Source organism: Alligator mississippiensis, chromosome 9 (genome assembly GCF_030867095.1).
Source record: "Alligator mississippiensis isolate rAllMis1 chromosome 9, rAllMis1, whole genome shotgun sequence".
In the NCBI taxonomy this organism is placed as follows: domain Eukaryota; kingdom Metazoa; phylum Chordata; order Crocodylia; family Alligatoridae; genus Alligator; species Alligator mississippiensis.
The window spans coordinates 1,075,250-1,101,584 of record NC_081832.1 but is presented as its reverse complement, the minus strand read 5'-3'; the positions used below and the strand labels follow the sequence as shown (position 1 = coordinate 1,101,584).

At 55.6% G+C, this 26,335-nt stretch overlaps 2 protein-coding genes across 4 annotated transcripts in view; one reads left to right on the top strand and one right to left on the bottom strand.

Annotated features, from left to right (window-relative positions):
• The window catches only part of LOC102569209 (bactericidal permeability-increasing protein), an 80,792-nt gene that overhangs the window by 12,302 nt on the left and 42,155 nt on the right, over positions 1-26,335 (bottom strand). The window lies entirely within an intron of this gene.
• Positions 7,173-25,445, top strand: LOC102568977 (uncharacterized). The gene is made up of 19 exons (XM_059713043.1): positions 7,173-7,198; positions 7,406-7,448; positions 8,003-8,066; positions 8,200-8,276; positions 16,017-16,140; positions 16,572-17,817; positions 18,648-18,752; positions 18,974-19,117; positions 19,476-19,536; positions 20,055-20,115; positions 20,565-20,656; positions 21,123-21,425; positions 21,702-21,755; positions 22,335-22,505; positions 22,744-22,811; positions 22,966-23,008; positions 24,011-24,074; positions 24,458-24,534; positions 25,103-25,445. Exons 1-19 carry the CDS (start codon positions 7,173-7,175, stop codon positions 25,124-25,126), a joined length of 2,847 nt encoding a protein of 948 aa, XP_059569026.1. The 3' UTR covers positions 25,127-25,445.

The following is a 26,335-nucleotide window of genomic DNA, read 5'->3' as shown; positions in this document are numbered from 1 at the left end:
CCGGGTCTCAAAGAGACTCCGCATTGACCGGCTCCAATGCTACAGCGGGGCCGGGCATTGGTCAAGAGGATGCGTTGCTGGGGCTCGCCCACCCCTAAAATAGGGATTTTATTTTTTTTAATATAAATGCCGTCCAGTGGAAACCCACAGAAAAATACTCGCTGCTGATTTTCTTAAAGGTTTGATACCCTTTTTGGCCATCCTTTGCATCGGTCCCTGTTTTGCCCACTGACCTGAGCAGCGAGACGTGGCTCTGCGGGACCGGCCCCCCAGAACAACGGATCACGGAGCTGGCCCCTGCATTTGATATATGTTGCTCAATAATTTACCTGACTTTTCACTTCTCTAAGGAAATATTTGCACTGGATGACATCAAAACCCACATGTTATTTGTTCAACACCCAACCAATTATCTTGGCTTTCCTCAATTGCACCATTTCCCTTGTTCTTGCCACCAATTTTTTTGTATATAAGAGGGCCCGTTGCAGAAGAGGAGGACGAGGGGTTGAGATACATCTTCCTGACCAAGATCTCGGCAAGGTAAGAACAAGACGATCCGAAGAGTAGTCTCTTAGACTTATCCTCAGCGCACCAGCACAGGGAGACGGGTGATGTTATGCGTGGCTTTTATATGGGCCTGTTGTGTTACAATTATTTTAAGGGTTTCATAAATAACCATGGCTTAAATGATCTTCTCTGTAACTGTTCACTCGGGTAGCTTTACAACCAGGGCGAATGGTGCGTTTTGCTCTGTTTTGTCCTAAATGCCTTGGGAACGGACTGGGACGGTGGGAGCAATGAAGAAGTTCATTCTGCATCTTGAGAGTATCTGAGCTCTCTCTGCGCGGCCCATTCACGTGTAGGGAATCCCATGGCATGTGTAAGGATGTCCCTAAAATTCAAACAAAGTTTTAAAATGCGCGTGTTATGCTTTTGCTTAACATACTGATAGAAAAGGGGCTTTAATACCAGCAGACGCTTTCGCTGTGTTTGTCCTTGCGTCAGAGAAGCTGGCATTTAGGTGAGGATTTGCTCTCCTGGCTCCCTGCTCCTGCAGTGACATCTGTGTTCGAGTCCCCACGTTCCTCCTCATGTCTGTTAGCCTGTTCTGCTAACCGGGGATGCTTTTTGCAGGTATCCAACGCAAAGAAGATGAAGTTGTGGGCCATTTTCCTGTTTTGTGGGGTCCTGGTGCCATCTCGGGCTGTCCTTGAAAATCCCTCGGTTATTGCTAATCTGGATGGCAGCGTAATACAAAAGTGTAAGCATTGCTGTAGTTGCTAAATAACGGAGTAGGGGTGGGATGTCCCAGATTTATTACTATCCAGTGAATCGTTTTGCCCTTCCTGTCACTTGCCGGCGTACAGGAGCAAAGCCTTGGGGTGACCGATTCTACCTTGCACTGATGGATGCTGTGTGCCCAGGGCTTTCAAAGCCCTCCTCAGTAAATCCCTTTTCCAAACGGGGCAGCCAAGGCCTGGGGGAGCTGCGGGCAGGCCGTGGCACCGCTGGGATCTGAATGCACACGACCTGCTCTGAACTCTTTGTCCTTTCTTCAGTTTTGCAAGATTTAGTGGAAAAAGCCGACCTCCTCGGAGAAGTCAGTGGAGCTGGGTTAGGCGCCCTGGACAGTGTGCTCGGCGCGGCTGGACGTCTGCTCCCTGAGACTAGAGGTCTGCTGAACACGGTTCAAGGACTTACTGGGTAAGTCAGGGCATGGCCCAGGCGTTGCAAATCCCCCTCAGTTCATTTCTGGCACGTGTGGGCAAGACGCTGTAACCAGCTCTCAAAGCAGAGCGGGCAGGGGTTGGGTGTTCAGCACGCAGGCATCAGCGTGGCTCCCTGAGGCAGTTTCTGTGCTCATTTGCACCATTTCTGAACCCGGAGAGCTTCCAAGCATGCAGCAGAGTTCAAGCGATGCTCAAACGTAGCTCGCGCAGGCCAGATGGCAGCTCCAGCTGCGGGTGGGATGGCGTGGGGTGGCGGCGCGGCGCGGCACGGCATCTGCAGCAATCGCTTCACTTGCTGGTTCTCATTCTGCTTTGTTTCCCAGGCTGAAAATTGTGCACATTACTCCCCCCAAAGTGTCGATAAAGGTTCTGCCGGGACCCGGGCTCGAGCTGACTCTTTACACCAAAGTGTCAATCGGTGAGGGCAGGAGGTGAGCATCTTCCCTCGAGGGGGTGCGAAAGCAGGGGATTGTAGTCAGAGAAACCTCAGACCAGGGCACGCTTCTCACTTCCTTAGGGCTCCTCATTAACAGGGTACTCGAAGGCGGGGGTCAATGAGGCAGTTGTCCTTTTTAACTGTATTTTCACTTTTCAAAGGTGACGAGGTGCACTTAAGGTTCAGAAATAACGAGGGGCTAATCAAGCAGTTTTAGCATGAATATGCTCTTTATTGGGCCGTTCACCTGGGCTCCGGGGCAGGCGGGCAGCAGGAGCGTTTGCCAGGGAAGGGCACTGAATCCCTCTGTCCGTTCCCAGAGATTCGGGCGAGACGCCTCTTCTCCAGGTGGAAGTGAACATCACGGCGGCGGTCGCTGTGCAAGCGGATGGCAAAGATGGCATCAAGCTAGTTGTCAAGGACTGCCAGACCCATATTGGTAACGTTCAGGCCATTTCTAGGTAGGTGCCAGTGATACCGGCTACGTCCCCTGGCTGTGTGCGATAGCTCTGCCTGCAACGGACACTTCTACTCTTGCAGTTCAGAGGGAATGCATTCATTCGCTCCTTTTATTTGGCACTGGGGGTGGCTAAACGTTGGGATGATTTTCTGTGAATGAGTAACTGTCTTTCAGGGTCTGGCCTGACCGGGGAAGTGCAGAGCCTCTCTGCACCGTGCCGCAGGCGTGAGCGACGCACGTGGTCATTTTGACGTGGGGCCCGAGTGCATTTTTCGTGTAGAAATCCCGACACAGCCCTGCTCTCTGCAGAGGACGGGGTGGGGGTGTTGGCGAGGGGGTAGACCTCTCTTATGCTTGTTGTAGTCATTTTGCCCCGTGTAAACAGGCATCACTTTTAACCTCCTGTCTCATTGTTTAGCTTGATCCATGTGGAAAAGGTCTTAATGAACGCCCTTATCAAGTTCCTGCCTAAAGTGGTAAGTCTGCATCGTGACACACGTTTGATCTGATCAGAAGGATACCTGCAAACAGGGAGACATGCAAGCGGTCCCCGTTGCTCGAGTCATTCCCCTGAAGTCACTTGGACCCCTCCGCCCTTTCCCCCACCCTGTGAATAAGGACCGTTGAGATGGTTAAAGGCTCATCTTCCAAAAGAAAGCCTGTTGTGCAACGATGCAGGGAAAGCGGTCTCACGCTTTGGATGGACTAATGCTGCGTTTCCATACGCACGCCCAGTCCATGCGGGCATTAAGGAGGTGTATGCGCTGTTCAGAAAAGTGGCAGAAGCCTTGCCCTTGGTGTGAAATGCTTGCACAGGATCAAGGAGGGTGGAAGGGAGCTCAGGGGGTCACATCCCCTCCACCCCCTGCTCCAAGCAGGACCAGCCCCAGTTAGATCATCCCAGCCACGGCTTTGTCTACCCGGGTTTTAAACACCTCCGAGGATGGAGGCTGCACCACCGCTCTGGGGGCTCGTTCCAGTGCTTCACCTCCCTCCTCGGGAGGGAGCTTTTCCTAAAATCCAACTTAAACCTCGCTTGTTCGCAGCTCTGTACAGGAGTCATGCTGAGGTGTGCAAAAGTGACGTCTGTTCCCCTGATGCACTGCAAGAAGCCTTTCCTCACGGGCCAGCACTGGTCATTAGCAGAGAGGGTCTTGATGTCTTATGATGCGGGCAGCCCCTTGGGCTAGTGTGCCTCAAGCATGGGTGCAGTAGCCATCGGCCCCCTTTTGCAGCTGGGCTGACTGAGGCAGACCACTCTACACCACTCTAGGCTGAGGCTTCGATTTGTGCCGCTGGAGCTGTAGCAGGACATGACCACTGCTCGGCCCCCCTCCCGTCGGGGCACAGGGGGAAGAGCGTATTTTGAAGAGGTTTCCCTGCGCAGACAGCGATCTTCGTGGGCTTCCCTGCAGCAGCTCTCTGCTGCGCTCAGGGATCTGTGATATTCATAATACGTGTCCAGAATAACACGTCCGGTCCAGCATCCACTCGAAGAGTCTCACGCAGCGTGGCCTTCCCTTTCTGTGTTACAGCTCTGTCCTGTGATCGATACTGTGGTCAGCCTCGCAAACATTGTGATTCGCATCGTGGACAGTAAGTTTCTGGTAACTTTATTCCTTCCAAAATGTTTCTGGATCCCTAGCGCTTGTGGGACTTTCCAGCAAGGAGGGTGGAGGGGTCTGCAGCCGTTTCCAGTGTGACGATCCCTGCTCAGGGTGGCTTGGCTCTGGGTTTGTGTCCCAGGAAAGCAGCTGGATAGACTTCTTCCCAGCAGTCGCTCCAGCGGGGAGTTTGAATGGGAAGGTCATGATCAGGGATGCTCGGGGATACAGATACGTCCTGGGACAACCGTGCTCAGTTTGCAGTTCATCACGCTGTAAGAGCATGTCTTTGTTTCTCTGCAGCTGTGGCCCCAGTTGGAAAACTAGGACATATCCATTACTTGGTCAAAGGCCTTCCACCGGTCGACGGCCAACACCTCCGGCTGGATTTAAATGTAGGTATTACTCTTCTTCCTGGCTCAGACATGCCCGCGTCTGCAGCACTGGGTAACACGTGCAAATCCCCCCGTCGGGCGGTGACTATTTATTCAAGGAGATTCCTTGTTTGCCGAGGAGACGCCGGCAGATGCTGCTCTGTGCGGCCGGGCAACCGCATGTGATAACACTGGTCTTCCTTAGTGGTGGTGATAAGGCACGCCGACACGTTAGATACTGTTCAGTAAAACATCACTACTCTTTAATCCGCTCTACCCAACGATTGTGTTTTATAAAGTAACAGTGATCACCCTTTCAATGCAGTTTCCACTTATAATGGGGTGCAGATGCATGATTCATTAAGCTGATAACGGGGTGCAGATGCACGATTCGTTAAGCTCATAAGCAGGCTATGGATATCGGTAGCCTCTGTTACTGCTGTAGGTCAGTAAGAGATTTTATAGGAGTCGGTCATCTGGGGCTAAACACGACCTCCTGGTTGGATCCTATAATCATGTGCAGCCATCAATTAGCCATTTGTGGAAACATGTCTTCATCAGGCATTAACTCTTTATACAAGCATTTGTACCTTGAATTTCGCTGTACAGCGGGACCGCGATGATCCCGAGTTCCCGTCGGATACCTCATCTTCCATGTGGTAATACGGATATCCTGCTTTTTAAAACTTCTCCCAGGCTTTCGTTACGGACGCTGTGGATGAGGTAATTGCCCCCTGGGTGGGACCTGGAGCGCCCATGTCTCTGCCCCCTGCGTCAGACCACACTTCCCAGGTTGTCCTCTCAGAAAGTCTCCTGGACTCGGTGTTCGCCCTGCTACACAGTGGAGGGCACCTTGACATGGACATCACCGATCGCGTGGTGAGCCCTACAGACTACCCCATGCTGGTTCCCTGCAGCCCCTGATCTGGCACACACCTGTGCGGGGTTCACAGGTTTTGTGCACACTCATCCACTTTTGCTTCCAAATGGTGGAAAACGCACCGCCTTTTTAGTTGCAATTAAGCCAAGCGGACGTGCCCGTCATGCACGTCTGTCCTCTGCCCACCTCCTGCCTCGTTCTTACCCCCGACACAAGGGGCTTGAGAGCTGCTTTTGTCTCGGTGCGTGGACCCTCCACGCCTTGTCAAGCCCAGCCCTCCGTGCAGCGCGTCCCGCTGTCGCGCAGGGCTGAGCGACCCTGCACTGTCTGCAGTGTGACGAGCTCGGCCGTGCAGGGTGCTGGATTGCACGGCGCCCGTGGTCGATGGCTGTGCATTGCCCGGGCCCGGACCAGCTCTGCAGCAGGGGTGAAGTGGCCGCGGAGGGAGCGCTGAGGCACACACAGCTGCTTGGATTATGCGCCGTGTCTTTGCCATCTCAGGACTGGCATGGCTTACCGCTAGTAGCGCTGCAAACAAACCAGACACAAACCTGGGGATGCGGCTGGAGGAAAGCAAGGACAAGGCAGAAAATCATGTTTCTGGGTGGAGGGAGGGGCAGAAGGCTGTTGTTAGGTAGGTGCAATCTCTCTCTTGGAAGCGGCTCAGCTCTTTGAGTCCCTTTGCACTGTCTTTCTCCCCCAGGCTAACACTCTCATTCCACTGACGACCGATGCCATCAAGCCCAAGATCCCCGAGGTCAGTACCTCTCTTGGCTTTCGAGCTCTTCTGCCTGTGTCTGTCGACCCTTTGCAGCCTCCCACTCTCTGCCTCACCCCGTTGTGATGCCCTTACGCAGGTGTCTCACCTGATACCAAAACACCTGCCGCTGGTGGTGAAGTTCAGATTCGCTTCGCCCCCTAAAGTGACTCTGCAAGACGGGAAAGCCATTTTGAACGTCACTGTTTCCATCGAGGTGCTCATCCGCCACAAGAATGCAACTCTGCAGCCCCTCTTCACAGTGGACGGGGTAAGTGCGGAGCGAGCGCATTGGCATTCGCTCCTTCACTGGGTCTCCAGAGTCCAGACAGAGTTGCTCTTGGGTTGCTTTTCGTATCCAAAAAGCGACACAACCGACGGAAGACTTAGTTAAGGCCAGTAGACCAGGTGATGAGCTGCACTGTTGTCAGGCAAGTGGATAAAACCACACCTTTGAGAAACAGCTCCAAATAAAGATGGGCAGTGGTGCAAAACCAAGCTGGCGGAGTCGCTCCTAGCTGCGCGTGCGAACAGAAGCGTCCTCCGGTGAATGGGGTTGCTTCCGAAAATGCGGGGTTTTGTTTTCTGCCTCAAAGTGGGAAAGGACAGAGCCAGTATCCTCTATGTCATTGCTCTAATTGCAGAATATCATTCTGAGTCTTGGCCTTAGTGTGAAAGACCTCAAACTACACCTCGACTTTAAAGTGGAAAGGTAAGCCTGGGGAATCGTCCACCGTGCCTACGCTGGGCTAGTCCTCGTGGTGATCGTGGGGACACGGCTGAACAAATGCACCGGACTTGGTGATGTTTTGCCGAGACTGCCCACTTGAAATGTGACCTCTGAAATCTTCCAAAAGCATTCCCCCAGCTTTCAGTTTGGTGGGAAAGTCCACCTCGCATACAAGACAAACTCCAGAGATGATCCAACGGGATGTCAGAGCATTGCCACGGTGCGTTGTAAGTCAAGGGAAACCAGGCGTTAGCACTTCACGCTCCAGCTTCTCCGGGCTGTTGAGATTTCATAACGAGCTAGATCTCCACTCGTCCCAAAGAAACGCTCATTTTTGCGATCTGCTCCTGCATCTTCCCACCCACCGCGCGGATACAGGGGATACACGGATAAACGGGCTCTGAACCGGTCTTGACTGCCTTTATTTTTTGCAGAGTTCAGTTCTGGCTGGCCTCGTCGCACTTCGGCCCCTTTGATGTAAGTCTGTGGTGCCACGCAACCGCGCGCTGCGTGAAGTGGCCTAATGCTAGGAACGGTAGCCAAGGGATAACGACCTAAAGGTTTAATCTATCTCAGCCCCATCCAGCTGGTCCTCTGGGATAAAGCTCCAATTTTTCCCTGATGGCATTTGCTCGCTACCTTTGTCTTTGTCCCGCGTGGTTTCCCAGCCCAGTAGACACGCGCAGAAGGGCAAAGGCAACTTTCCTCCCCGCGGGCTGCTCTTACAGAGCATCTCAGCTCTGGCGAATTGGGGGCAGGACAGCACCTGTCACCTGGTGCCCGTCCAGCGATGGGTTTGCTGTGAGCCCTATATCCCCCCGGGCTTTACATTAGAGATAGTGGCCTGCCGGCTGGACCATCCCTTTCCTCACCCACGACCTGAGAAATGCTTCCCCACACACTGAAGACAAAGCCCCATGAAGCGAGCCGGCCGGGGACACGGGCAAGCCTGGTCTCCGTCATGGGGAAGCAGAGGCTCTCTTCCTCGGTCATAAAGTGCGCAGCTGCTAAAACTCCTCTTCCCCTTGCAGATCTCTGACCTTGAAAACTGGCTCCGTAAGATCATCGAGTCTCTGCACCTGCCCAAGCTCAGGAGTAAGGCTGCTTTTGTCTTTGAATCTTCTGCCCTTTAGAGCGTAGCGGGGGGCTCGGGGCCGCCTCGCCTGTCCTGCGTGGCTGCGCTCGCGCTGCCCGGCGCGGTGCTGAGCGCCGTGTCTCTTTCTTTCAGCTGCCCTGAAAGATGGCATACCTCTGCCTAAGCTCTTCGGCATGGACCTGACCAATGCTGCTGTGGACATCGCCGACGTACGTGCCGGCTCGGTTTGTTTCTGTCCGGTTTTCCGGCCGCGCTGCTCTTTCCTCCGGGCTCTCCCTGGCCCGTGGAGGCTGCCAGCCCTCGCCCCAGGCTTCCTGCGGGAGCCCCGGCTCTGCGGGTGATCTGACACCCGCGTTGTCCTTCCAGGGCCGTTCCACCGTCCTTGCTTGACTAAACGGCCGGGGCGCGAGTGCAATCTAGACCTTTAGGGCTAAGCTGGACACTCAAAACTGTGCACACCTTGATTTGCAAAGCGCAGAAAGCTGTCAGAGAAGTGGAGGCTGCTCCTGACCTGCGGCCTTCTGCAAAAATATCTTGCTGTTCCCAGCAGAGTTCAACCTGGTCAAAGGCACCCAGTTGCACCAAAAGCACCAACGCGCTGTTGCTTTATTTGGAAAGCAAAGTTCTTGCTGTAGGCTGAGACACGGGTAACCATGCCCATGGCAAGTAGGAGCTCTCTGGATTTCATCCAGGCATACCATATTGAATAGCCCGGTTGTCTATTAAGCGATGATGTAGCTCTTCATCACCGTTCAATCACGGGTCTTCTCCCGTGAGGCCACCCGTTATACAAAACCATGGCGTGGTTTTGTGGGATGGATGGACACATTGAGAGTAGATGACTCGCCCCCCGCCCCACACCTCCTACTGATTTCCACCCGTGAGCAGACCCGGGGGCACTAGCCCCGACTGGCCGTCCATCGACTGGCTCGCGTGTCTGAGCAGACAGGAGGGAGCACCTCCATGGGGCAGAGAAAAGAAGGTGCAAACCTAAGGGGGATTCTTGCTGACATGCCTTCTCCTCCCGACAGCATGCGGTGGTGCTGACCAAAATGGTCTGAGGGGCCCGGGAAAGGACCAGAACGAGGCACTCCCGCCGGGGACATCTGGAAGGAGGCGGTGCCCTGCACAGCTGGAGAGTCCTGCACTCCCGTACTGCTTTCTGAGCAATGCTTCGTTTCAAGACTGTGATTCTTCTGTTTCTAATGAATTCAACTGTACGCTGGGGTTAGTGCTAGCAGCCTGTCACTTAGTTAGTTGAAAATTGTTGGGGTTTTCTCTGAGAACTTCCTTGGTCAGCTTTACTCTCTCAGGCTCTCGCGCTGTGCAGCGGTTGCATCCGGTGCTGGTGCTTCCCTTCCAATAAAAGCTTTCACTCCATCAGCAGTCGTTCTGCGCATCTCTTCCTCCTTGCCATGCCTTTCCCTGCTCCCCTTCTTCTCCAGTCTCCCCCCTGGAGTTGAAGGGTTTGCATCCGGTGGGGCATTGAAGCTGGGACTGAGATTTGGGAGGCAGGGGCTTCTAAGACCAGCCTGAGGTGTGAGCTGTGCACGAAGCTTGCACCCAGCCCCTTCTCCCTCCGCGTGCGGGCGCTCTCAGCAGTAGCATGCAAGGTGCTCTTCGGTGACCTCGACTGGCTTGCATTGTCTCTGCCCACCTGGCCGCCTCTCTCCGAGCAGTCCCTGTGCTCCCTGGGGAAGAGTCGCGGTACTTATTCAACCCTCATCCAAGTGCTTCACCATCTTTAACCTTATCATCCCCCTTTACAGGTGGGAAACTGAGGCAGCAGGTCAACTAAGAGAGTTTCCCAGGGAGTCTGTAGGAATCAGGACTTGAACCCTGATCTCAGGAGTGCCGATACCGTGCTCCACCCCCTCGACCCTCCTTCCTTCCCAAAGCCCTGCGCTGTGTGGCTCCCTTGGACAGGTCCGGGCAGTGCCCAGGGTGCCTCTGGCCCTTTGCAGGAAGGTCCTGGGCGGTCAGGCCAAGGGAGCCGGGCTCTGTGCTCGACAGCAAGGAGGCCTCCACACCTGGAGAAGAGGGCTGAGCCCGCCGCTGAGGGCCTGCGCTTGCATTTCCAGAGCCCGCTTAAGTGCACGGCCTGGCTTCGAAGGTGCTGAGCGCGCTCCGGTCCGGGTGATTTCGGAGGCTGCATGTATATTCTCAGCACCTCGGCGAATGAGGCCAGAAACCCTTTATTATTTCCATCATGTTAAAGTGTATGCCTTGCTCGTGAGCTTGTTGTCTGAGGGGTTAGGTGGTATGTGCATGAGCCAAAGCCAGACCTGGTAAGAGCACCTGAGTCTCTGCGGAGGTCAGAGGAGGTTTCCCCACACAAAGTATGGATGCGGCCCTCCCAGGATCCTGAGTCAGCCTCTGTTTTCAGATCTCCCTTTTTGGTTGGGAGATGGCTGCTCGAGGTCAATGCATGTGTGGCGGGCCAGTCGGGGGCGCTCCTGCGTTGAGCCACCCACCTCCCTGCGCCCGACCACCGTCCAGGCTCCGAGTGCCTCCCTGGGGTGCCTCCCGTCTGGCCGACCCCTTCCCTGGAGCACCCCCGCTAGCCTGGGGTCCCGCTGCCACCATCCACGGCTCTGGACTCACTTCTGGCTCTGCGCGCCTTGGAGAACGCAGGCCTGATCATCCAATGGGTCCTAGACCCAATACCAGCACTCGGGGCACTTCCCCAAGTCAGGGGCTGATTAGGGAAGTCTCCCTTAGTCCACAGACCTAAGGGGCCTCCTCGGCATAATTTAGACCCACCCCTCAATAAGTCTCCCACACCGGTCACAAAGGAGAACTTTATTGATGACGGGGTAGGGTGAAAACAGGGTAAAAGGTAGAGCAGTATCATAGAAATCTTACAGGAATATCAGAGGAATCCCATTGAGCAAACCAGGGTGGCTGCGGTAGCCGTTTAAACGCATCTGAGTTACTGAAGCTAAATATCTAGTGGGATCTCAAGCAGCTTACTCACTCGCATCGTCCAGAGGTGGTTGGAGTTTCCTCTGGAGGCAGGGCGCTCTGGGAGCATGCGGTGATGAGGAGAGAGCCCGGTTCAGATTCACCTGGATGACCGCATGGCTAATGGCTGCCTTCTTCCTGGCCTGGGCCCTTAAATAACCTCTCTGACCTCAGCAGCCCGGTCCAGTCGAAGCTGCCAATACTGGCCACAAGCCGACCAATCTCCCCCGCATCCCTGGCTACCTGGGCCCGCGCAGGGCCGGGTCTTTCCCCCCTGCCCAGGTGACCAGAGCATCGCCTCCCAGGCGCCAGGCTTTTGTCATGCAGACCAGGAGGGAGATCCCCGCCCTGAGGGATTCAACAGCAGCCTCCCAGGCTGGTGGAGACAGGTCTCTGGAGAGGGGCACCCACGGTGGCATTTCTGCCACAGCATGCATGTGCAAACTGGCAGCCAAGTAGTAGTTTGGCTGGCTGGGAATATGACAGAGAGCGGCTCGGCGCGGCTCGGCCGCAGACCTCAATCAGCAAAGATGCTAGGTCAGCGGATCTGCTCTGATGTAGGGCAGCCCCGGCTCTGGTACAAGTCTGAAATACCGTTACAGCCCCATCTCCTATTGCTCAGGGCATCGAGGCGGTTTCCTGACCCAGGACAAACAAAAAGGCTTGTGCACCAGCCCTTACACGTGTCCGGGTGTACCCAAGGCAGGAGCAATCTGGAAATGCACTTGATGTTCATGACAGCAATTGTCAGTCATGCATTACCTAATGCCTGTGAGGTCTGGGGATCTGGGGCAAGTTTATACCAGCCAAGGATGTGGCCTTAAGTCATTAAAGACCGTGCGTTGCCACCGGATCTGGGAGCTCCCCAGAAAGTGGAAGCACAGCTGGGCTGCTGCTGCCTTGGGCTTTGGGGAAAACCCTTTGGAGGAGAGCAGTTCTGCTTGAAGCAGCATCCAGCTGCCTCAGCGCCGTGCAAAACTCCTTGGCATGTTTTACGTGCTGCAGGATTACAAAAGAAAGGCGTCTGTGTTACCCGCTGGAAGGCGGTGGCCGTGGTGCCGTTCTGCAAACAGGAAGAGAGGGACTTGCAAGCCACAGCAGCTCCCGAGGGGTTCGGCTGAAAGCTTCGCTCTCTGCTCCCCGTCCTCCGCGTGCTGAGGATCCCTCTGGTTAGATGCAGAGTCCTGCTGCCTCCAAGGGCAGCGCTCCTGCAACGAGGCTCCTCTGAGCCCAGAACCAGGGCAGCAGGTGGGCTCATTAGCCTGCTCCGCTATCATAAGCACTGTTGCTTAGCAATGAGAGCTAGACTATAATAAGCACTGTTGCTTAGCAATGCTAAATAGCCTAGCCCTGTCCTCCAGCTGCAAGGGCATCTCCATGCCTTCCCCTCTAGAGGTGGCTCCTGTTCGGGGGCCCTGACCTCACCCACGGACCTGGGGCCTCAAGCGCTCTGTTCTGCTTGGAGCCGCTGGGATATTTGCCCTTCCCCAAAGCCATGCAGCTGGGCTTTGCTCAGGCCACGAGTTGCTGGGAACGTGCTGCTTTTGCTCAAGGATTCGAGTTGCAGCGCATCCCAGCCTTGCCAGCCCTCCGGTCCACGCGCCGTCCATGCCCTCTGCCCATCGGTGTTTCTCCTGCGGGGGATCGGGGCCGCAGGGAGTTTGCAGAGCCTCTTGCTTAGCCCCAAACCATGTTTTCCGCGTGTCGGTGTTTGGATCTGGAGTGTCGCTGCGGTGGGATGGGTTGGCAGGGCGTACGTGGCCAGTGTGCTCATCCTCCCAGGGGCTACGGGGTTTCACTGGCATGGAGTGCCCCAAAAAACCCGTTGCACCAATAGTGATGGAAAAGCGACCCAGGAGAGCAGTGCTAGTGGTCCTGGGTGGAAAGCCTGAGCCTGGTTTGTAAATGATTCCCCCTCTACTTGCCCGGCGTTCCCTGCAGTTTCCACGCCCCGGTCCAGCCCGTCTGCACGCGCGGCGGTGGTCGCTGAGCACAGGTCGCACGCACCGTGCACCGTGCACCTTGCACAGCGGGGCTGTATGGGAACCTGGCTGCTGATCCCCAAAGTCAGACGTCTGTGGCTTTGCAGGTCTGCAGACCTTCTGCCAACTTGCAGGGGTGAGGACTGGGGGCTGGACTAGATGTGACCTCCTGAGGTCCCTTCCCACCCTCAATGGCTCGGATTCGAACTGGGAAGATGGCCCATTTGAATGCATTCGCTTTTTCAATCGAACACCCGACGGCGCTTCTCAGGGCTGCACCTAATGCGAGACCACGAGGAGAGGTGTTATATAAGGCTCTCCAAGAAGCCTGATACGGATAAGCTGTTATTACCATCTTTGGAAAGGTATTTTCCCGTATTGTATAAGGTGCACTTGAGAGCCTTGGCTAGGATCTAGCAGCAGATTGCGTCTCACGAGGTATTGACTGTTGGGGAAATGAGGACAAAAGCGCCATTGTGTCTGAAGGCGACTTAAGTTTTCAGCTGACACCACGTCTCCATTCATTGCTCGGCCGGGCCTTCTCTGTGGTTGCTGAGGGTGTCGAGTCTATCAGTGCGGTGGTGGAGGCTGCGGACGTGGACAGGATAATCTTCAGGAAATGCTTCTCAGGTTGAAAGTTTAAGGACCTTGTTGCTTAATGTGTTTTTCTGATGATTGAGAGTCCTTGGGAGAAGCCCTTGGCGTAGTCAGAAGGTTTCCTGAGCAGACGAGAAGCCAAGTAGATGGAAACCCATCAGAAAGTACCTGGAGATGCTCACAGGTGCTCGAAGGGAGGCAACGGCATGCTCTCATGCTGGGTCTGGGCGCTCACGAGTCTAACCCCGCTAGTCCTGGTCCTGCTCTTTTTGTCACCTGGGAATCCCAGAGACTCAGTTTTGCACCACTGAGCATGTCGCTGCATCACTAATCTGGCCCTGGGTGCGCTCTGCGGATTGCGAATAGCGATTTCAAGTTGCAAAGCTGCAAGAACATAACAGCGCCCAGGCTCTGGGGTGGGAGGGGACCAGCCTGAAGTGGTTGTGAATCTAGAGGAGCAATCACTGCTCGTGCAAACCAAGCGGTGTGCACAGCCCGTACGCGGTGCACGGCCGAGTCCCCGACACTGGTGGGAACACCCTGGGCCGAGTGGCCTGACGCCCGATGCCCGCCTCTGCTCCGCTGCAGTGCAGCGAGGACGTGGCTCTGCCCACAGGGGACTTTGCATGGTCTGAGCACACCGACCACCCCCCAAAACAGCCTGGAGATTGCCACAAAGGGCAGCATTAACAACATGGGCATGGTGTTGGTGTCGCGGCCCCTCGCCTTCCACATCGCAGTCTAGTGCCGAGGGCACTGGCATTAGGCAGTGGGCGATCTTGGCTCCTGGAAGGCATCCAGACCTGCATCTCCCACCTCCGGGGCAAGTGCCCTGATCTGCCGGTGGCGGGGTAGTCTGGGGGACACCCTCCGCCCTCGCTGTGCACGTCGGAGGGGTTTGCAGACGGCACGGCGCTCCGGTGCAGGGACGGGATAAAAAGACTCGAACTCCGGGCCCGTCTCCCAGAGCTCAGCATGGGACGGTCGTTAGTTAAACACAGAAACGGTGCATCGCTGCGCTGCAAACGGGAAAGTGGGGGCCTGTATTTGGGAAGGTCAGAGCCGACCTGGTCCAGGGCTTCGTGGCGTGTCTGAGCGGCCGCTGGGCTCACCCCGGGGCTTAACCCTTGCAACGTGCCGGCCACGCGGGCACACGGCTGCCGGCGCCTGGGCGGGGAGCAGCCTGGGAGCTTTGCATTAGCGCGGTGGGATGTTGGGTAACAGCACTGGCTGCCACCAAGCAATGAACCCGTGGTGTATGTGATACTACCTGTTGCTTAACAGCTCTCCCAGATGTACAAAAAATTATTTATATTGGAATATGTCAAAACCACAAACTTCTCTTTTTTTTACTCAACCCATTATCCCAGCTTTTATACTTTAGGCTTGTTTCCTCTCCCAGCACCTGGCTTTCACTATAAAAGACCTGCCTTGCCTTTAGGCTCAAGCAGAGAGGACACAGCAGAGAGGAGCCAGGGGGTCAGAGGCAGCTACAAACCTCCAGCTGCCCAAGACCCGGGTCCAGCAGCATCCCTGCAACCGCAGCAGACGTCCAGGTAACGCAAGGACAGGCGGTGTAACCGAGCACCTTTAATTTTGGGGGAGCCCAGCTGCCCAATGGTTTAGTTTTACTACTGAGACCTGTGATCTCATTAGTGTCTGTGAAGTGCTTGCCATTTATATTTCAGCCTCTTTTTCCAAACTCCTGCTGTCATGTTTTGATTTTAAAACGATCCCAGACAATTAGGACCAGCAGCAGAGCTGGGTGAGCGCGGGCTGCTTTGATGGCCACGCAGCGAACAAAGCAAACAAATAATGAAGCAATTTGGTTTGAACCGAAACAGGAAAGTTTTTTTTTTAAATATTTCAACAAAATGAAAAAAATGTGTTTTGGGTCAACTGCGAACGCCTTGGAATAACCGCCTGTGAAATGCGTGGTTTGGTTTTTCAGCTAGCTTTAGATCGCCAAACCATTTGGTGTTTTTTTCTCTTTATCAAGAAAGTAGGTCAAAGAACGGCTCTTCTGAACAAAAGTCGAGACGGTTTGACTTTGACACGAGATAGGCAGCGCCGAGAAGACTTCATGTTTGCAAATGTCGGAACGAGGCGATTTGACATTTGTGCAAGTCTCTGGTTTTGTACACCAAGAAAATCTAAGTAAAAAATTGTGGCTGGCTCTAGCGTCTCCAAAACGCCGTTTTTCAGTGAATTTGAATTTCAGTGAGAAGCAGTTGCCCCGTTGTAACTAGAGAGCCCTTCCCTTGCGGTCGGTGGGACCGGGGTCGGTCCTGAGGCTGCTTCTCCATTTCTCTGTCCTGAGTTTTCTTTGGTCGCCTTGTTGTCTGCTCGGTGCCTCTTCTCTCTCTCACGACGTGCCACGTTGCTAACTGGTGATGTTCTCGGCAGGCAGCGGGCACCGCCATGCTAACGTTTGGGGGCATCGCCTTCTTGTGCGGTTTGCTGACACCAGCTCTAGGCCGTTTTCCAACCGATGCCGTCCTCAGGGTCAATAAAGGGGTACTAAGCAACGGTAAGTTGAACTGCGTGCCCTCCTAGGGCTAGACTGGAAAATAGGAGCAGTGGTCAACAGACGTGTTGAGGACCTGGCCCAGTGCAAATTCTTGGCAATGTGCAATATATGTTTCCTACTTAAAAAGGCTTGCCTCATATATAGAGTATCTAGCTAGCGTGTGATAAGTCCAGGCAGCCTTTGCTGTCATTCTGTAGAGAGCGGGACTGGGTGGAAATAACACGGCTGCAGCAGCTAGAAGCCATGCCGCGCTGTCGGTGATGGGAGAAGCAAGCCCCTTAACAACTCGTGCTTGCCGCGCCGGACCACAACTACGCGGTCTCGCGCAGGGACCCGAGGTGGCCATCCCCATTCCTGAAATCAAGTGGCCAAAGCACAGAAGAGAAGCGGGCTCTCCTCGGTCGTGTGCTTACCATGTGCAATCTTTCCAGCTGTGGAAGGCTCGCTGGCAGAAGGCAGCGCCCTCCAAGGTGTGCTCCGAGAAGTACCCCTGGGCAACGGCGGTCCGAGCGCAGATGGAGGAGGAGGCGGCCTGCTCAGCGGCGGCCTTGGGGGCGGTGGTGGCGGAGGCCTACTTGGAGGTGTCACTGGTGGTTTACTTGGTGGTGGTGGATTACTTGGTGGGGTGACCGGTGGTTTGCTTGGTGGTAGTGGCAGCGGTGGTGGCCTGCTTGATGGGGTGACCAGCAGCTTGCTTGGTGGTGGCGGCGGTGGTGGTGGGTTAGTTGATGGGGTGACTGGTGGTTTGCTTGGTGGCGGTGGTGGTGGGTTACTCGGTGGAGTGACCGGAGGCTTGCTCGGTGGTGGAGGAGGTGGCGGTGGTGGTGGTGGGTTAGTTGATGGGGTGACTGGTGGTTTGCTTGGTGGCGGTGGTGGTGGGTTACTCGGTGGAGTGACCGGAGGCTTGCTCGGTGGTGGAGGAGGTGGCGGTGGTGGTGGTGGGATAGTTGATGGGGTGACTGGTGGTTTGCTTGGTGGAGGAGGTGGTGGTGGGTTACTTGATGGGGTGACCGGAGGCTTGCTCGGTGGTGGAGGAGGTGGAGGTGGTGGTGGTGGGATAGTTGATGGGGTGACTGGTGGTTTGCTTGGTGGAGGAGGTGGTGGTGGGTTACTTGATGGGGTGACCGGAGGCTTGCTCGGTGGTGGAGGAGGTGGAGGTGGTGGTGGTGGGATAGTTGATGGGGTGACTGGTGGTTTGCTTGGTGGAGGAGGTGGTGGTGGGTTACTCGATGGGGTGACCGGAGGCTTGCTCGGTGGTGGAGGAGGTGGCGGTGGCGGTGGTGGGTTACTTGGTGGGCTGACCGGCGGCTTGCTTGGTGGCGGTGGTGGTGGCGGTGACGGTGGCCTGCTTGAGGGGGTGACTGGTGGCTTGCTGGGTGGCGGCGGCGGCGGAGGTCTGCCTGGCAGTGGTGGTGATGCTAACGGTGGAAGCCCGGCGAACCACGCTGGCCAAGACCTACCGGGTGGCAGTGTTCCTGGAGGAAGCGTCCCCGATGGCGTTGCCGGAGGACTGCTAGGACAAGGAGGTCTGCTTGGCACTGCAGGTATCCTTGGCGGCCAAGGTGGTCTGCTGGGCAACGGAGGTCTGCTGGGGAATGGAGGCCTGCTCGGTGGTGGAGGCGTGCTCGGGATCCTCGGAGAAGGAGGTTTGCTCAGCACGGTCCAGGGGCTTACAGGGTAAGGACAGCTCTTTCTAGTCTCTGCACAGCGGTTGCTCCGGGATCGCTGCCCAGCCCCAGGCATAACCCAGAGGGGAGCTTTGTCTGGCTCACAGATTTGCTTTAAAGTTGCAAGCTCCCTAGCATCAGAAAGCAGGCTAGAAATCCCCCGGACTCCTGGTTGTGGACGGGGGAAAACTAGCGATCCTGTCCTGCATAGATCAGGGCAAACAGCGCCGCTTCGGAGCACTGCGTCGGCTCTACCGGCGGAAGCAGGCAAAAATGAATGTTTCGGTTGAATCCTCCACCTCCGTGTGAGGTCCCTGTGCGTGGTTTTCTCCTTGCCAACTGTATCACCGGCCAAAAATACGCAGGAGCAAGCAATAAAACCACTCGTATTGAAGCACTCGTATTGTTGCAGTTTGAAAATAGCCCCATGAGGAAGCCATCGGCTATAGTCATAGCGGGGCTGAAAGGCCCTTTGTTAGCACAGGACACTGGGAACCAGTGGGGAGAATCCGGTTGCTCCCAGTGCTGTCTACATGGTCTGGCATCCCTTTCATGGGAGTGTTTTGGGACCGAGTTAAGTCGCTGAGCGCTGGAGCGGGCTCTGGTGCGATCCCGCGTTGGTGGAGGACGCCCGGCTGCCGCCCAGAGCGGTGCATTTCTCATCGCAGGGTCTGCAGCCTTTGCGCGCGCATGGTTCAGGCCTGAAGCATCTCGGGCCCCTCGTTTGCCCGGGGTTTTCTGGCCGTCCTGCACACGTGGCACTTCCGTGCCAGGGTCTCCGTGCCGAGACTTGAGCTCCCGAGCTTTCATCCCCTCCCTACAGATGTTTGTGTCCCGCAGGTTACGAATCGTGGAGCTCACCCTCCCCAAGGTGTCCCTGAGGCTGCTGCCTGGGATCGGCGTCCACCTGAACTTGTACACCAGGGTGGCCCTCAATGGAAAGAGGTGAGCGGAGCGTCCTTTGGAAAGTGCCCGACTCGGGGCAGGCCCCCAGGAAGGCTGCCGGATCGGGGCCGTCTCCAACCGTCGCTGGCAATGCGGGGCCAGCTTTGGGGGTCGTCTCCCATAATTAAAATGGGGAGGGAGGGGGGTCACTGCTTGCATTACTGTGAGCAGACACAGGAGGACGTCGTGGATCCTGACGTTGCCCCTTGCCCCTTGCGCAGTCTCCTCGGTTTCCTTGACATCGCTGTGGAGGTGAACATCACGGCAAGGGTCAGGCTGACGATGGACGGCACCGGCTACCCCAAACTGCGGGTAGAAAACTGCGATGCCCTCCTCGGTAATATTAAAGTCCGACTCCTCCGAGGGTAAGAGCACGTTAAACGGACCGTCGTGCTAATCGCATTATGAGCCTTCCTGCTCTTTGGGCCCAGAGTTTCACGCCGCGTGCACCAAAACTGCTTTTTGCACGCGCGTGTCGGGATTCTCATGTATAATCACGGCAGTTTTGGGAACCGCGCATGCTTATGGCTAGTGGGCATACATGAGGACTTGCTTTTACTGTTAGTTGGTGTCCTCCTTATAGCACGCCTGCGGTCCTTGAACACTGGGCGCTTATCTGAGTCGTGTATCTAAACGACGCACGACGCGTACGAGCGCCCCGCCGGAGCCGTCCGACAAGGGGTTTTGTTTCTCAGTGACTTTTCCTGTTTTACTTTTTCTCAGCTTGCTCCCCATTGTGGATAACTTGTTGGCACGGGTCCTGAACGGACTCCTTCCTGGCCTGGTAAGTCAGAGAAGAGATCCTGGTAGGGCTTCATGTACCCCAAGCCAAGCACTATTAGAAGATGCTACTGGAAGACTTTAAACAAGAAAATATTTCAGTCTGTCCCAAAACTAAACTGCCTGTTTGAGGATCTTCAAGCACTGAGAAAAGCAGCTCCGTCCTAAACGCGCCCGTTCTTTCTGTCGATTCTCCGTGCAGCTGCCCCTAGCCTTAGCCGGGGGGAGAGCGATGGGTTACAGCGAGAGAACAGTTCAGGTCATTACATTTTGTTCCAGCTGCCGATCTCACGTGCCCTCGGGCTGGGATCTCGGTCCTCGGTCCCTACCAGATGCTGGTAGCAGCAAATCATGGGAGTGTGATGGGGCTAGGCCAGTTCATACTCCGTGAGGATCTGGGCCAGGCAACCTGCCGAAGTGTCGTGATCCCTTGGTGGAAAGGGCACTTGAATGCATTGCTCCCCCCTTCTCGTGCCCGACCCGGGGTTTGAACTCCTCTGATCCGAGCTTTACCTCTTGCAGCTCTGCCCCGTCGTGGACGTTGCCCTGGGACTCGTCAACGATCAGCTGGGGCTTGTCAACTGTAAGTTTTTGTGACTCATCTCAAGCTGTTCCCGCTCCCCGAGTGTCCTCTTGGGAGAAGGAGGGAGGCGTTGGATAGAAGTCTCCAACGCAGAAAGAGGAGTTACAAAGAGGGTGGCCATCAGGAGATGTAGTGAAGGGGTCACGCCGAGAAGGAAGATTTAGGTTGGGTATCAGGACAAATTTGCTGAGGGCAAGGGTGGTGAAGCACTGGGGCAGGTTACCTGGAGAGGCTTGGAGTCGCCATCGCTGGAGGTTTTTCACATCCAGGTTATAAGGAACGTTTGTCTGGGATGGTTTAGACCTTGAGCGAGGGTTGGAGTAGAAGGGACCTTCCCTCTCGGTTCTTCCCCGCTTCGGTCACCTTCGTAGGAGAAAAAAGTGTGAGTGCGTAGGACTTCTCTCCAAGCCCGAACGAGGATCACTGCTGTTGCTTCTCTTTCGATCTAGCCCTGGTGCCACTGGGTATACTGGGAAGTGTCCAGTACACCGTATCGAGCCTTCCGCTAGTAACTGGCAAGTTCCTTGAAGTAGATCTGAATGTAAGTCCTGCCCGTTACACCTGTGTGCAGGGGCTGTGCGGGCGCACGCCGCCGCGGTGAAGGGTCCCGGTCCCGTTTTCTCAAGGGGTCTCTGGAGGTCAGCGGACCCGAGCAGGGCGCCTATGGGAGCAGCTGATCATGATGTGAAAAGCTCCCTCTGGCATCCGTGAAATTTGGCCTTTAGTGCCCTTTGTGCGGTGATCCTGCTGCTTTGGAAAACCCAACCCCAGAGCCGGACCGGGCTCGGCGTCTGCCCCCATTACCTCTCTGTTTTCTCCCTACAAAACTGCAGAGAGAGCTGCCCGCCAGATTCTGGCCTGGGCTTGTTACCTGCTTATGTTCTTCTGGTCGTATTTATTGTCACTTCCTAATCAAGTGGGCTTAAAATGAGCATTAAAAGGGCAAAATGCCGTGGAGATGTTGCGTAACCATTCCTGGAGGTTTTACCTTTCTCTTGTGGTTTCAGACTGTGGTCGGGAGCGTCGGAGGAGGCCTCCTTGACTACCCCCTGGGCAAGCCAGAAGCTGTCCCTATGGCACCTGGGGTACCGATGCCACCCAGGGTACCGATGGCACCCGGAGTACCGATGCCACCCAGGGTACCGATGGCACCCGGAGTACCGATGCCACCCAGGGTACCGATGCCATCACTGCCGCCGATGGAAGATAAGACCTCCTCCCAGCTTGGCCTCTCCGTAAACTTCCTTAGCTCCGTGATAGCTGTCCTGCAGAAACAAGGGGCTCTAGATATCGACATCTCGGACGGGATGGTGAGTGGGAATGCAGCCCGGGGGGAATGCTCCCTGCTTAGTGCGGCTGTCCGGAAGACGTCATGGCATGGTACAGCTGCGAGTGCATCAGTTGGAGCGTTTTAGCAGCTCGTGGCTGATGGCAAGGTGTGCTGCTTGCTTAGGAAGAGGAGTGAAAGACGCTGCAAGACATGCTCAGAGCTCTAGATGCGAAGGGAGAGATGCACGCTGCTTGGGTAGGACAGCGGGAGCCATTGCACACATTTCATTGAATTATTTCCTTCTCATTTGTAACAGTTTCCTGAGCTCCCTCCATTAACGACATCGACTCTTGGAGCATTGATTCCTGCGGTTAGTGAGTTCTGTCTTTATTTTACGCTCCAGGGATGAGAGCCGTAAAAGTATCCAGAGGCACAAATCCCCTCCCTTTTTCTTCCGCTCTTGTTGAAGACAAGCCCGTTGCAGTTAATGAACAGAAGCCCATTGACTGAAACGAGCTTGGCATTGGGCCCAATGTGCCAAAACGCAGCAGGGCCTGATCCCGATTTATGATGCAGCCCTTTGGGCTCCTCTGGTGCCGTGTCCCAGTGCTCGGGTCAGGCTGAGATGCACAGCACTGAGCCACCGGCTCGAGGCAGAATATTCCCGGGGTCTGTTTTGCCTCAATGCTGCGGCAGTTGTAGTCTGTTTAAATCAATGGGCTTACGCGGCTGTAGAAGTAGCACGGGGCATCGTCCCCAGCATCAGGAAAGCTACCGGTGATGGGGAAGAACGATGCCTCATGCTGGAAGTGGAGCCGACTCCCGATTCACCCCAGCATTGCACCTAGGTATTAAAGCTGTGTGAGCTGTGATCTGTTTGCCGTCGCAAGCTATTCCGAATTAATCCTGGGTTAGGTGTGCAGAGCTGTGTGTCTCCCGCTGTCTGCAGGTTTTCCAGAAGTACCCCGAGCCCCGGGCACTGCTGCTGAAGGTCGTAGTCCCTGGCGTTCCCACGGTGACTCTGGCCAAAGATAAAGGCTTGATACACCTCCTCGCGACTGCCGAACTGATGGTCGCCCAACCCAGCGATGCCTACAAGACCCTCTGCCGGCTCAATATCGTACGTACCGGGAAGCGGCCAAAGCCCCGCTGCGGAAACCTCTTCTGCAGCCGCGCCGTTGCTGTCAGCAAACGATTATTTTAGGAACAGATGCTTCATCTCCCCGTGGCGTCCTCAAGGGAGGGTGTGCAGAAAGTCTCTGCTTCAGACCTGAGCTGAGACGGCGTCCCCTGTCACGAGGGAGCTCGGGGAAGAGCCGACTTCTTCGGCTTGACTGGCGTTTGCTCTCCAATTGCAGGATGCTTCTCTGCTGGCCCGCTTCTCCGTGGAAGACAACAAGCTGAAGATCAGCGTCAGCCTTGACAAGTAGGAAGTCTCTTCTCATCGCTCCTTCTCCTGATCCGGAGCAGTGGGCAGGGATGGGGCGGGCGGTGGTGTCCTGGGTCTCCTTTTGTCTGCTAGCTTCAGCGATCTCTGCAAATCTGCAACGTCCTACCCGACTTCTTTCCTTTTCCCGCAGGACTCGTCTCTCCTTGGCGTCCTCCACCCTCGGCAATTTTGATGTAAGGATACAGGATGGGTGCAGACTTCCTTCGGGAAGTGGGTGCTGCTGCATCGAGGAGCTGGAGATAGGAGGGCTGGGCGCAGCGTGCCGTGCCTGTTGTGTTTTAACACCACGTTTGTCTTGCCCCTGGAGATGGATGTATTTGCATGGGATGCTCTGTGGGCAATCTTCCTGCAAGCCGTTGCAAATCTGTGTGTTTAAAAATGGCTGTGAGAAAAGTGAGAACCGTCCCTGTGATTGAGGTGGGGACAGACTGGGATAGCGAAGTCTTTTTATTACAGAGAAATGCGGGGAAGGCAAAGCAGCCCATACTGAGCTGCATGATGGCGCAGCGGGACGGTCTCCGGCACCTGGGCGTCTCTATCCTGCACTTGGTTTTGCAGCGTAGACGTAGCCTCCCCCACTGAAATTCCCAGAAGCTTTTGGGTCACTAGTATTCATTGCACAGTGGAAAATGCTCTCTGATAGCAGGGATTGCTTGGTAGTCTGGACTTCTTTGCCTCGGTTTTCCGTTCTTGCACCTTTCGCTATAGCAGAACGAGGCTCCGAACTCCACACATCATGCCTAAAGCATCCTGGTACATATATTTGGTAGCTTTCCTGGTGATGGGGAAGATGCCTCACGCTGTTAGGCTGGGGACAGAAGAAGAATTCAGGAGAAGTCTCAGGGTTCGCACTTAGTTTAACAAGCAGCTACATTAGTTTGGCCTCTGGAGAAGGTTCATTTTGCAGATAGACATCATGAAGCTCGAGCTGGGAATTGGTGCACGGCGTGGCATTCATCCTGGGTGCAAAAGTGACGGCTTACACCAAAAGCAGAGGCTGCACTCGGATCCCGAGAGCTGAGCTGGAGTACCTGGGCCCTCCAGGGGGGAAGGAGTGGACTCCAGATGTAGTGGTCTTCAGAGAGCAGCCATCTCTCCATGTCACCGCCAGCAGCATCTGGCCCGTGGCGTAGTGAATAAACCGCGTTAATGCAATCACTTCTCTCCTCCCACAGATCTCACTTTTGGACATGCTGGTTAGCAAGATTTTTGACGTCGCCTTCCTGCCAGCGATGAATAGTAAGGACCTCCCTGTTGTCCGTACCTCAGTTATTCTGCGCTAGAGCGGGCGCGGTGCAATGCCCTCTTTGTGTCCAACTTCCACGAGCTCTCTGCAGTCGAACCCACTGGAGCAAATCTGCTCTCCGGAGGGGAGAGGGGTTTCGGGGGACTGCACGTTGTCAGGCAGTGAAGGAAATCCCTCACGAAACATAGAGGGTACACTGCCTCGCACGACTGGCTCTGGGCACGCGTTTCCATCCCGGGGATGTTTCAGGGGCGTGAGCAGAAGCTGCACGCGACGTAGCTGGAGTAGACGTAGGGCCAGGCGAGGTCGGGGTGGGGGGATGCTCCCGTTTCCTTCCGCCCGAAGCGCTGGCGCTGACTCCTGCTCCTCCTTGCAGGCATCCTGGGAGAAGGCGTCCCTCTCCCCAAGCTGCTCAACATTGACTTCAACAACGCTGACATCGATGTCATTGAAGTAAGTGTGACCAGCCCGGGCTGTGTCTTCCTGGGGCGCGTCACGGGTCCTCCGACTCCCGGGGAGAAAGACTCTGCGGGCACGTGTGTTTTGGTTGTAATGCAACATTGGAGCGGGGAGGACGAGGTGTTTCCAAAGCTGCTTCCCCCTGGATTGGGTTTAGCCTCTTTTAATGGTCAATTTGAGACATGGACGGCTGTACATTGCTCCTGATCTCTGTGCAAAACCCAGGGGTACGGCCAGGAGCCCCGCTGCGGTCTCCCGTCTCCTGTTCCCCAGCATCCAGAGACAGAAACCTCTGCTCGCTGCCTCGTGCCCGTGCTTGGCATGAACGGGGTGGGCAGAGACATGCCCCTTAGCACCATGCTGCGCACCGTGGAAGCAACACAAGTCCCTCCCGAGATGTGCGCCACGGCCCTTAGCTAGATTTGTACCTTCCCGTCCACCCGCAGTGTTTCCTGACCCTGGGATCCGCTGGCGAAGGAGCAGACCCCGCATTCGCTCCAAGGACCAGTTGTTTCCTTGTGCTCCCAGGCCTGAGCTCGACGCTCTGATTATGTTTTACCAGGATCTCCTCGTGTTATCCGCGTGAGCCCGTGAAGCCAGACTGGGAAAGAGTCCTGCGGACGTACACCTCTCCCACTGGAAAGAGCAGCGAAGCCCAGTCTGCCGGCGGGCTCTGGAGTGGGTCCCCTTCATACCCAGCGCATCGAACCGAGACCTTAGCTCTCCCGTAGAACAGCTCTGTCCCATCGGCCACTTTAATCAAACGTAGCTTGTCCGCTTGGGGCCGTGGAGCTCTGCACCCGCTTGCCGCAGCTTGTGATTGCCAGGAACATTTTGGTTCAGAAAAATGCTTGTATTTTTTTTGGAATCCCCTGCTCCTGTTTTAATAAAAAAAAGGTCCTGTTTTCTCCGCATTGAGACTGGGTGCTGTCGAGTCTCTGGAGCTGGAGCGGTCCCTGCCCCTGCCCAGGCTCCATTTGCACCGCAGGCTGGCATTGCGCGTTTGAGGGCAGCTGGCAAACCCATCGAAGTACCGAGCCGCACGCTGGGCAGGATGTCCCGCATTGTAAAGACCCGGTGCTTTGCCCGCCACTGCCCACGTCTGTCAAATACCCGGCACAAGGCATAGCAGCAGGATTAACCGCAAGGTCTTGCATGTTGTCCGTAGCGAGGCCCGCTCCAGAGTTAGTGGGCGTCTTTCCACTGTCTGCAAGGGGCTTTGATCAGCTGCCCCAGCTGTTTAATGGGTCGCCAGTCTGTTCCAGGAGGACGAGCTCCTGCAGAGCTGTGCTTGTCTGGGATTACTTTGGAAGAGGGTTTACTTTGGAGCTGGGATTACTTTGGAACAAGAGCAGCTCCTGTCTCACCTGTAAAAACAAATAGGCATTAGGCAACCCTCCCTCCCTCCCTCCCCGCTTAAAAATCATAATCTGCCCATGCCCTATAACATCCACCTTGTGAGATACCCAAAGTCGCACCAAGTTTGGGGCACATTTCTGGCAGAGAGAGGCAAGGTCGCAGCTCGAGTTGGCAAGCGCGCGGTGATGTGCTCGTGGGCTGGAGATGCGATCACAGCCCTTGGGCTCATCGTGGTATTACCTATCCTAAGCTCTGTCGGCTTTGTATTTCTGGAAGGACGTGCCAAGAACGCGAGAGACCTGCCAAGCTCACTTTAGGTGAAATCCTGCACCTTGCAAGCCAGAGGCGTTGGAGTAATTTGTCCGGTGAGGACAAATCCTGCGTGAACTACGCCGCGTCGGGGCGCAGCCGCTCTTCCCGGAGGAGGGCTGTCGGC

What these genes read in the sequence shown, in the direction of transcription:
- LOC102568977 (XM_059713043.1), top strand. Translation starts at nt 7,173, where the DNA reads ATGTCAGAGCATTGCCACGGTGCGTT. An exon ending in CTGCTGTGGACATCGCCGAC is followed by an intron (nt 8,277 to 16,016) that starts GTACGTGCCGGC and finishes TGTTCTCGGCAG; the next exon opens with GCAGCGGGCACCGCCATGCT. An exon ending in CCCTCTGCCGGCTCAATATC is followed by an intron (nt 22,506 to 22,743) that starts GTACGTACCGGG and finishes CTCCAATTGCAG; the next exon opens with GATGCTTCTCTGCTGGCCCG.